This window comes from Myotis lucifugus, unplaced genomic scaffold (genome assembly GCF_000147115.1).
Source record: "Myotis lucifugus unplaced genomic scaffold, Myoluc2.0 scaffold_199, whole genome shotgun sequence".
Lineage (NCBI taxonomy): Eukaryota > Metazoa > Chordata > Mammalia > Chiroptera > Vespertilionidae > Myotis > Myotis lucifugus.
In genome coordinates, this window is record NW_005871247.1 from 73507 (window position 1) to 85009 (window position 11503).

The 11503-nt window shown below is 43.6% G+C and overlaps 1 protein-coding gene and 1 non-coding gene across 16 annotated transcripts in view; one reads left to right on the forward strand and one right to left on the reverse strand.

The window, feature by feature from the left end:
• The first annotated feature begins 2948 nt into the window (after positions 1-2948).
• The window catches only part of CDRT1 (CMT1A duplicated region transcript 1), a 45491-nt gene continuing 36936 nt past the window's right edge, over positions 2949-11503 (forward strand). For 3 of the 15 annotated variants that reach the window (XR_002831324.1, XM_023761137.1, XM_023761138.1), the window contains exons 1-2: positions 2949-3724; positions 10168-10948. Coding sequence is in view for 11 of the 15 variants with exons in the window: in XM_023761137.1 (XP_023616905.1) it covers positions 10447-10948 (502 nt within the window). In the remaining 4 variants the exon portion in view is untranslated. Of the gene's footprint in view, positions 3725-9020; positions 9338-10167; positions 10949-11503 lie in introns of those variants that run through there. The other 12 variants (XM_023761124.1, XM_023761125.1, XM_023761126.1 and 9 more) reach the window with 8 other exon arrangements.
• On the reverse strand, positions 5013-5119 carry LOC111827674. Its single transcript, XR_002831331.1, has one exon. It is a non-coding gene; the product is annotated as a U6 spliceosomal RNA (small nuclear RNA).

The window sequence follows — 11503 nt, forward strand, 5'->3', positions numbered from 1 at the left end:
TTAATCCTCACCTGAGGATATTTTTCCATTGATTTTTAGAGAGAGTGGAAGGGGAGGGAAGAGACACAGCGAGAGAAATATCGATGTGAGAGAGACACATGAAATGGTTGCCTTCAACATGTGCCATGACCTGGGTTCAAGCCTGCAACTGAGGTATGTGCCCTTGATCAGAATCAAAACTAGGACCCTTCGATGGGCCGATGCTCTATCCATGAGCAAACCAGTTAATACTCCATTGATTTTTAAAGAGTGGAAGGGAGGGAGGGAGGTGGAGAGGGAGAGAGAGGGAAACATTGATGTAAGAGAGACACATCAATTGGTTGCCTCTCATGTGTGCTTCAACTGGAGCCAGGGATCAAACCTGCAACCTAGGTATACACCCTTGATTGGAAATCAAACCCATGACCCTTTGGTGAATAGGCTGACACTCTAACAACTGAGCCACACAAGCCAGGGCTAGTCTGTTCTTTCATTTGGGACACGTTTCTTTGTCTCCTCATTTTGGCTCCCTCCCTGTGTTTTTTTCTCTATATTAGGTAGATCTGCTAGGTCTCCCAGACTTAATAGAGAATGGCCTTATGTAGTAGGTGTTCTGTAGGTCCCATTGGCATAGCCCCCTCAGTCACCTGAGCTGGGTGCTTCAGGTGTGCCCTCCATGTGGGCTATGTGCACCCTCCTGTTGTAGTTGAGTGTTGATTGCTGCTGGTACATTAATAGGAGGTATTTACTTTCTGGCAAATTGGCTGTGAGGACTGGCTGAAACTACCATAGAGGATCTACTGTGCAGAATCATGACACTTCAGTAGGCTCCAATACCCACTAAGTCCTTCCCTTGAGTGTGTTGCTAGTGGAGGTGGTTGGTTAGTGTTTATGTGTGGTCTGAGCTGTTCACTGGGTGCACTGGCTCTGGGGCCTCCTGGGAGATGTAGGCCAAAGTAATATGACACCTGTGTCTTGCCTGGGGCCATCCAGCATAAGCTACAAAGCAATCTGTAGATGGCTGCTACTTGTGCTGAGGTTAGAGGTGCCCAGGAGAGACCGAGCTGTGAACCAAGGCTGGTTGCTGCTAGTGCTAGGCCTGGGGCCACTTAGCAAGTGGTTTGGGGCACTTCAAGGCCAAATGCTGCTTGTTTGAGAGATTTTATGGAGTCCACAACATGAGCTAAGACAGGCAGCTTGCATGGAAAGGCACTGGGTTCTCCTGCAACTTGAGTGGGGTAGGGTCTCAGGGAATCACCAGAGTGGGGGAACAGTGTTTGCCAGGTTGATGGAGACTCAGATATGGTGCCCATCTGCCAGATCTGTGAGAGCTCAGCAAAGAAACAATGGCCTTTGCCAATACTTCTGTTTGGGAGAAAGCTGCCCTTCTAGCCCTTGCCCCAATGCCAGACAATTCAGTTCTCCCTATATGTCCCTGGCCCCTTTCGAGCTTCTGTCTCAGTGCTGGAGCTCAGAGTGAGTGAGTCTGAGTAAATTTGCGCACAGGCCTTTAAGAGAAACATCTGTGACTCCAGAAGCCCTCTGTGTCACTCAGCCACAATCCTGTGGTTTTTATAGCCAGAAATTATGGAGACTTCTCTACTTGGCACTGGAATCCTGGGCTTGGGGGCCTGGTGTGGGGTTGGAATGTCTTGCTCCTCAAAGAGGACTGTGCAACTAAAACATCCCTCTGGAATTTTAGCAGTCACATGTGGTAGTAGGACCCACCTATCCACATCTGTGTCCCCTCCTACCAGTCTCCACATGGCTTCTTCTTTATATCCTCAGTTATAAGATTTCTGTTCAGCTATATTTCAGGTGATTCTCAATGATGGTTGTTCTGTAGTTTAGTTGTAATTTTGATGTGGTTGCAAGAGGATGTTAGTATTGCATTTAGATGCTGAACCTTCTTGACTGGATTTTTTGAAATACAAAGGTATATGCCATTTTCTTCTGGATAGCTTATTAATTCTGAGTAAATCCCCACATTTTTCCAAGACTCAGAATAAAATGATGAGATATGAATACTTGCTCAATCTTAGAGCCCCTATCTCTTCAACTTGATTCAGCATGTTTTTGCAATGGCTGTCTTCCAATCAATTTAATTACATCCACTGTGTTAGCTGCTAAGATAAGGTAACTTAGAAGATAACTAGCTGTGTCTTTTGATCACAAGAAGTTGATTTTGGCCGGTAGACATGATAAAATGCTAATGTCACTAATCATCAAAGAGATGCAAATTAAATGACAATATATCAGCCCACACCTGCCAGAATGGCTACCATCAATAAATCAACAAACAAGTGCTGGTGAGGCTGTGGAGAAAAGGGAACCCTAGTGCACTATTGGTGGGAATGCAGACTGGTGCAGTCATTATGGAAAACAGTATGGAGTTTCCTCAAAAACTTAAAAATGGAACTGGCTTCTGACCTAGAGATTCCACTTCTGAAAATATACTCCAAGAATCCCGAAAGAGCAATCAGAAATAATATATGCACCCCTATGTTTACAGCATAATTATTTATAACAACCAAGATCTAAAAACAACCCAAGTGCTGACCAGTAGATGAGTGGATAAAAAACTGTGGTATATATACACAATAGAATACTACACACTATAAAAAAAGAAGAAACTCTTACCCTTTGTGACAGCATGGCTGGACCTGGAGAGTAATATGCTAAGCAAAACAAGCCAGTCAGAGAAAGACGTATCACATGATCTCACTTATATGTGGGATCTAATAAACAAAGTAAACTGGCGAACAAAATAGAACCAGAGGCATGGATACATGGAATAGACTGACAGATATTAGAGGGGAGTGGGGTGGGGGTAATTGGGTAAAAGAAGGTGAAGAGAGTAGCCAAAAAAGATATATACATAGCTTATAGACACAGACAACAGAGTGGTGGAGGCAAGGGGAGGGGTAGCAGGAGCTGGGTGGAGGTGGGCAAATGGGGGAGGGCAGGGAATGAGGCACATTTGTAATACTGTCAACAATATAAAATTGAAAAATATGTTAGAAAAAGACAATAAGAAAGTTGGTATAAATTAAAGCGAAAAGTGTTTATATGTGAAGAGCTAAATAGGAATCTACTATTTAAGACAATTATAGATAAAGCAATATTTGAAATGAATTCCTGATTTCCATGTCCTTCTAATGTAACATTTTCTCAGACCATCTTCAGTGACTGAGTTTTGTATTGTGTCATTGACTGACCTACTCCTTGATTGCTTCCCATTTCTATACCAACCGCCCCATTCCAGGGGCCACCAATACATCCCCATTAGCCTTAAATAGAAGATGCAAGAAAAAGTAGTGGGCACATGTCCAGCTTCTCCTAGTTTCCTCCAATTTGAGCACTGACTTCCCCCTCACTACATACCTGTTATGAGACATGGTGGTGAGGCAGGAGCCCTTGCAGGGCATTCACTGTACCAGATGTATCTGATAGCCACATGCAGGCACATACTGTGGCTGGCTCAGGCAGAGTGACTGGCCATCTGAACTTTGCTGGAATATGCTTAGTCCTTATCTCTATTTCTGGTTTTCTCCACAGTCTTGTTGAGAAAATTCCATCATCTCTCTGAAAGGAGAAGACCAGGTACTGGAAAGAAAGAAGAAAAACAGGTCATCTAACAAGGATTGAGGATTGACATAGCAGTGATCAGTCATTTGAGGTTCAAATTTTCACCCTAAGTTAAAGACTTTCATAGAGAGTGACCCTGATGATAACCTGAAAAGAGGTGTGTGTGTGTGTGTGTGTGTGTGTGTGTGTGTGTGTCATATTTAAAAAAAAAATCTTTAAAGCATCTACCAAGCTGCTATTGGGTGTTCACAGCCTTTTCAAATTATAATGTACTCTCCAGAAGTTGACATAAAACTCTTGTTATTCTTCGGTTCCATCCATGCCTCTCAGACTCCTTCCCACAGGATGCTCAGGCTTTATGCTGTGATAGTAAGGCAGTGGGATTGGCTTTGTGTGCCTGGTGGCTGGCTCTGCCCTGGCACGCTGACCCTCACTGCTGGAAGGGCCCAGGGAAACCTGTGTGAGGTGGCAGGTGTGGTGGGAAATGGGGACTACCTTAGGGGTCCACTCAAGTGGCTGACTCCTGGTCTGTCTTATCCAGCTCCCTCTGGAGGAAGACTAGGATGATTGGTTCTGTGTGATGAGCTCATTTGTCCTATTTGTCAGTAAAATCAATATAGAGTGGAACAATAACCCAAAAAGTATGGGGTCTGCTTGTTAGTAAGTTTGCTTACTCTTCAACAACCAGTGTTTCCACTTGACAATATGTTCTCATCCATTCTTCAGTTTAGTTTTCCTTTTACTTTTCATCACATAAATTCTGTGCTTATCTCAGTAGCCATGGCTAGTACTAGCCAGGGCCAGGACCCCAACTCTGTATCCAGTTGGATGAAAGGTTTGCCAGGTGAACATTACTCTTCTTACTTTTTTTCTCCATCTTCTCTTCTACCATCCTTTCTTTTTTCTCTTTCCTTCCTCATTTATTCTATTTATGCTGTTTTTGACCTGCTCCTCAAACTGGCTACTGTAACTTTGGGGTTTCCTGGGCCCTCTCTCAGAGAAGTAAACTTCCAGCTTCACCCCAGACTGCCAAGTCCTGTGAAATGTATTATTTGTCACTCTAGTTTTCATCATTGAACTTCAGCTTAGGCATTCTACTGGTGGTATTTGGCTGTCTCAACTATTTCAGGCCTCAGCTTACCCATATATAAAATGGGAGCATTGGCATCCCCACATGTCTCCTAGAGTCATCCAGATCTAAAAGCTGGCCCTTTTTAAAAACTTTTTAAAATAAATGTTATTTAATTTATTAGTATGACATTGGTTAATAAAATTATACAGGTTTCAGGTGTACAATTCTATAAAACATCATCTGTATATTGCATTGTGTGTTCACTACTTCAAGTCAAGTCTTCTTTTGTCACCATTTATCCTCCATTTACCCTTTTCTATCTCCCAAACCCCACTCATTTTCCTCTGGCAATCACCATACTGCTGTCAATGTCAAAAATATGGAAGGCTTCCAGAATTTGCATGTCATCCTTGCACAGGGGCCATGCCAATCTCCTCTGCATCATTCCTGTTTTAGTACAAGTGCTGCCGAAATGAGCACAAACCTGGCCCTTTTCATAGTCACTTTTGTAGCCTTAACCAACACATCCTGTGATAAACATAGAGCCAGAACCCATAAGAAGCCATGAAAGCTACTGTGACATGAATTTTAGGACCTGGATAAAAAAATAACTAAACAACTGCCACCCAGAAGCCCTCACCGTCTCTGATAACTCCTCAAATACGAATAAGAATGTATGATAGCGTATTGAGCTGGTCAGACACATCAGAGGTTCCAGGTCCTCTCTCTTCAAACCTACCTCTGGCTGACATGTCCCTGTGCTGAAGTTTTGCTGAGGTCCTTAGGTATCTTCCAAAAAGCTTAGATTTTTTTTTAAAGATTAATGAGAAGAAAGGGCTGTAACATTGGGAGTACCATTTTTAGATACCATTTCCCATCTCTTATCTCATTTAATCTTTGCAGCCCTGTGAGATAGATAATACTTTCTCTATTTCATGGAACGAAAGTGAGAAACTAGTGGCTTAGACAGGTTAAGTAACTCAATCAAGGACACTCAATAATACCTTTTGAAGGAGTTAAACATTATGTTTATTTCTAAAGTGAAGTCATATTTACAGGTATTGAGACACAGACATAGCTTATATCAGTGGTTCTCAAAGTGTGGTTTCCTCAGCAGCAGCAGCACCTGCTGAGAATTATTAGTGATGCCAGGTCTGGGCTTCAGCTTAGGTGTACTGACTCAGAAGCTCCAGGGGGCCCAGCACTGCCTTCCTAAGGCCTGCAGGGAAGCTGATGCATGTTTAGGTTTGAGAGCCACTGGTTACCTCCATTCTCTTCATTCTGGTCTGCTCTCCAGGCACCAATAGCAAGTGCCCACAAGTTTTAGTACTAACAGGAAAAAGTATTGGCCACCCCAAGGATACACTGTCTTCTTGGGGATTCAGCGCTTTTAGCAAGGCTGGGAACTTTTCTGTGCTCTCTTGGTTCTCCCTGTTCTGGATAGAAAACATTTCTAGCCAGTGCCCTTATTTCCTATCTGTTTCTTTCACAGCCAAAGGGCAAATTGGCGACCTGGAAACTCAATGATTTCTCATGGACACAGACTTTATCATTTAACTTGGTCATCAAGTGTAACATCACATGATGGGAAAGTGATGGTTCAAACATGACAGTTTTCCCATTTTCCCTCATGACAACAATACAGTAGAGCCCCTTATCCATGGTGCTGCCTTTTGTTGTTGTTAACCCTCACCCCAGGATATTTTTTCCATTGATTTTTAGAGACAGTGGAAGCGAGCGGGGCAAGACAGAGAGAGAAACATCAATTGGTTGCCTCCCGCATGCGCCACAATCAGGGCTGGGGATCCAGCTGGCAACCGAGTTAGGTGCCCTTGACCAGAATCGAACCCCAGATCCTTCAGTCCTCAGGCTGACCCTCTAACCACTGAGCCAAATCAGCTAGGGCCATGGTGCTGCTTTTTAAAGTTACCTGGAGTCAGCTATTGTCCAAAAATATTAAATGGAAAATTTCAGAAATGAATAATTCATAATTTATATACTTGGCATCAATTTGAAGATGAAATCTCACACTGTCCTGCTCCTTCCTGCCTGGGATGGAATCACCCTTTTGTCCCGCATCTCCACGCTGGATACACCCCCTGCCTGTTAGTGACCTAGCAGCCACCTTGGTGATCCGAATTTTGGAGAGAGAGGCCACAGACACATACATTTTTTACAGTATATTGTTATAATTGGTCTCTTTTATCATTAGTTGTTAATCTCTCACTGTGTCTAATTTATAAATTAAACCTTATCATAGCTATGTACCTATAAGAAAATACATAATGGATACATGGTTCAGTACTACCCAAGGTTTTAGGCATCCACTGGGGGTCTTGGAACAAATCTTCCAGAGATGGGGGGCGGGGGCGAACTACTAGTATTTTTCTTGTATTGTTCATCTTACATTATAAAGTGCCTTTTATATATGTCCATTTATTTGACCCTGACACCAGCCTGTGAGCTAGGTTGAATTATAATTTCCATTTTAGAAAAGGGTAGCAGGCAGAGGGCAGAAAGTGAGTTATCCAGGGGTATGTAGTTGCTCAGAAGCACAGACTGGCTTCATTCCACACTCCCCTACTCTGGGGCCTGAGCCCTTTCCTGACTTCCCACTGGCTGACCCGAGGCAGGCAGCTTTTTTTAAAAAAATATATTTTATTGATTTTTTACAGAGAGGAAAGGAGAGGGATAGAGAGTTAGAAACATCATTGAGAGAGAAACATCGATCAGCTGCCTCCTGCACATCCCCTACTGGGGATGTGCCCACAACCAAGGTACATGCCCTTGACCAGAATCGAACCTGGGACCCTTCAGTCCGCAGGCCGACGCTCTATCCACTGAACCAGACCGGTTAGGGCTAGGCAGGCAGCTTTGGTGAGAACCAGAAGAGCCTCAGGTGCAGTGTTAGGTAGGCACAGAGCCAGGCAGGAAGAAGCAGCTGGACCTGCCGGGTTCTCTAAACCACGTGGCAGGATGGGAGAGAAAGTGTAGATTTGGGGCTGGATGGCAGGAGGGCTTAGTCAGAATCATAAACAATGAATATACCAGTAGAGGGCAGAGAGGAAAGCTAGGGGACTGGTCTTCAGGGTGCTGGTAGCCTGGATATCTGAGAAATACCGATTTCTCAGCCCAAAGCCTTCCTTGGAGAAATGTTTCCTGACCTGGGTCTCACTCTGGCTGAGACCTGTTTGCCTGCTCACCTCTTTGGGTATCTCCGAGCCACTTCTCCACCATGAGAAATCATTGAGTTTCCAGGTTGCCTATTAGCCCTTTGGCTTATCCCATCTGGTCATCTTGTCCTGCCCTTCACCAAGGCCACTTTTTAAACCAGGGGTCCTCAAACTTTTTAAACAGGGGGCCAGTTCACTGTCCCTCAGACCGTTGGAGGGCCAGACTATAGTTAAAAAAAAAAAACTATGAACAAATTCCTATGCACACTGCACATATCTTATTTTGAAGTAAAAAAACAAAACGGGAACAAATACAATATTTGTATTTGCATGTGGCCCGCGGGCCGTAGTTTGAGGACCCCTGTTTTAAACCCTACCATCAGATCCCAAATGACTCCTGAGCCAGGTGAGAAGCTGTGTGCATACCCAGGTGTGCACATGTGTGTGTAGGGTAGTGAGTGGAATGGAAAGGCAGCAGAAGTAGCATGATGGCCTACTTTGATGAATGCAATCCTCACATTACACCCTGCAGGGTAGGGAGGATCATGTGTCATTCACAGGAAGGAAACTGGCCTCAGCGAGGCTGGAGGTACTTGTTTAAGGCCGCACCTCTGGGATTCCATCTAGTCTCTCTGACTTCCCTCAAGGGGGCCACAGTGGGCCTCTGAGCATGGAGTAAAGGCTGTTGGCTTAGTAAAACTGCTTCCTTCATGTATATCAGCCTCACAGATTAAAATCTTAATTTGGATTTTCAAAAACAAGCTACTTTTAATTTTAGTTTGTAGTCTTTCTGGGGACAATATATACCCAATCCTCTGCTTTGGGGCTCCTGCCTCCTATACCCTCCTTTGTCTGGTCTTTCTGATAGATTAGATACTAATCTGCTCTTGCCTTTCAAATATCTCTTCAGATAGAAGAGGCTGAGCTACTAGCACTGTCCTTCCCAGCTTGATCCTTGTCCCACACCCGACCCTTGTATGGGACTGCCATTACAAACCACCGCTGGGAATGATGTCCAATGCCTATCTTTAACTGCCTGGTCTCTACACTGGAAGTGCTTGTGTCATTACAAATCTTCTCTTTAATCTAGAGTAATAACCATAAAAACAATAACAGTAGCAGTGACACTGGCCTCACACATTTGCTTTAATCCCAGAAGGTAGCTATAATTTTTATTACCTGCCTTCATCTCTGCCATCTTCATCCAGGTAGCTTACTCAAGACCATGTAGTTCCGAAGTACCAGAACCAGTGTTTGAACCTCGTCTTGTCTGAAGCAGAATGGTCTCAGTGTGCTTTCAAGTCTCTTCTCTGGGCTGCCAACATTTACAAGGGCATTTTGGCTGCAGGGACAAGCTGGGTAGCTATGCTAGGCAATAGTCTAGTACAGTAATTTTTCCCAACTTAGCAGCAGTACGTCTTTATTAATTATTTTGAAAAATTTCTAACCGCCATGTGCACCCTTATGTCGTCACTCCTGAATGGATCATAAGCCAGAGTTAAAAGACAAAGATCTCATGAAATAAGTAAGTTATTTTCATGTCATTTTTTATTTTAAAAACTACACACACACTCGCATTATTTCTTTACATGTATCTCAATGTATGAACATACACACATATGAACATCCTAGTGAACATTGATTGCCCGGCTGCCAGAAGAGTGATCCCAATGATAATGATGATGATGGTGACAAGGGCACAATAATTAGCATTTATTGGGGGCTAATTATGTACTAGACAATCTCCTAAGTGCTTTGTGTATGGTACCTCATTTAATCCTCACAAGGACTTTACTAGTATGAAGTAGGAACTGTTGTCTCAATTTCCCAGTTGAGGAAACTGAAGCGGAGAGGATGAAGCAATGTACCTGTGTTCACAGAACTAGTAAGCAGGTGGGCTGGGATCCAAACCCAAGAGTCTGGCCCACACCCCACACTTTTCCCTCCTAAGTTGCCTCCTAGACACATGGGTGGGCATGTGGTTGAGGGTGGAAGTCCCCAAGTCCACTCTTTGTCCCAGTGAAAATTTTTCCGCTAAGGAGTGCTTCCCTAAAGAGGTTTCTGGTTAGTGTTCTCAAGCAGCTAAATAACTTAAATTTATATTAAACACTTGTGTTTTTACTTCGATGATGAGTTAAGAAAATGAGTGTAAATATATTCATGATCATTGGGATAGCCACCTTATAATCAAACAGCTACAACCATAAGAAGTTACATCTAATTTTATATTCACAAATATTTAAAAGTCATTAAATAACAATACCAAATGAAGCTCAACAACAGGCTACACAATATTTTCTCCCTTTAAAAATGGTCCATATATTATTTAAATTTGACTAACACTTCTTGTTCTAGAAATGAGATGACCAGCTCTTTCAGAATATACAGCAACTGCCTCCACAAAAGCAGCGCCAGGTTTAGGAGATTTACGGTAAAACCAAGTTTCCTGGGACTTCTACTGGCAGTTTCTGGGAGAGCTAAGCTTCCCATCCATCTCAGAGGTTTGCTTTTCCTCTGGGAGATGTTTATAATAGAAAAGCGTCATTTGGGATATTTATCAGCTTCTCCTGTCCCTCTGCTATTTGGTGGGGCTGACCACGGGCAAGGATAAAATGAGCTGGTCATCTCAAGATCATGGACAACATGGAATCAAGGCTCAAGACTTTCCCCTATTTTCGCTGTGAGAAGGGAAATGAATCTGTGCCCGTGTGCCAGAGGTGTGAAACATGCATCTTGGCTAGGAAGATCTTCTCCACCAAAGAGTGGTTCCTAAGGGTCAGTGAGATAGCTCAAAGGAGGTTTCTAGTGAGCATTCTGGGACAGTTGGATAGCTTATATTTGTTATACTATTTTCAAAATATCCTTCAGACCACACAGGGGAAGGATTTCATCTATAACAGGTCCCGGATCGACCTCAGCAAGCAGGAGGGGGACATCATGAAGTTCATGAACCAGATGCTGGATAGTACAATAGGGCAGAAGATGAGGGAGATATTGTGCTGGTTTGGGAGCAGCACCCACCGGACTAAGGCAAATTACACACTCTTGCTGCTGCAGCTGTGCAACCAGAAGTTACTACTCACTGCTGCCAACGTCATCAGTGTCCTGTTTCAGAGGGAGCAGGATACCATTTTAGGTAAATGAGGCTACAGGTAGAGACCAGAGGGCCCAGAGACCAGGGAGCCAGGCTCCTGGAATCGGTAAAGGAACTAGAGTTGTGGACAAACTTAGGTAGATCGGGGTTTTTCTGAAGGCAGAATAGAGTCCTTTGCTCTGACACCAGATCCTTTTTCCCAAAGGAGAACTTGCTGAATGTAACTTCCTTCTAGAAAATCATCAAATGACAAATGTAGGAGGGTGTACCGAACTTTTAACTGTCAAGCCTTTAAAATGTATTTCTTTCTCCCTTTGGCCCAGAAATGGCTAGTGTGTGTGTCTATCACTGAAGGCTGGTGTAATTCCTGTGTCAGTGAGTGAGAGATTGGACTGGCCTTGGGAGGTATGTGAGGGGGAAGCTAATGAATTGTTTTGCCCTTTACCCTTCACTATGCAGAAACCAGGCCAACAGGTCAAAACCTAGGGCTTTATTTTTTCACTCATTCCACTATGTTCCTTGCTTGCACATAAAATCTAGCCTTGAAGTGGAGTTTATCCAAGGCTGGAGACAGTGAAAGGGCTAAGTAAGGCTAGC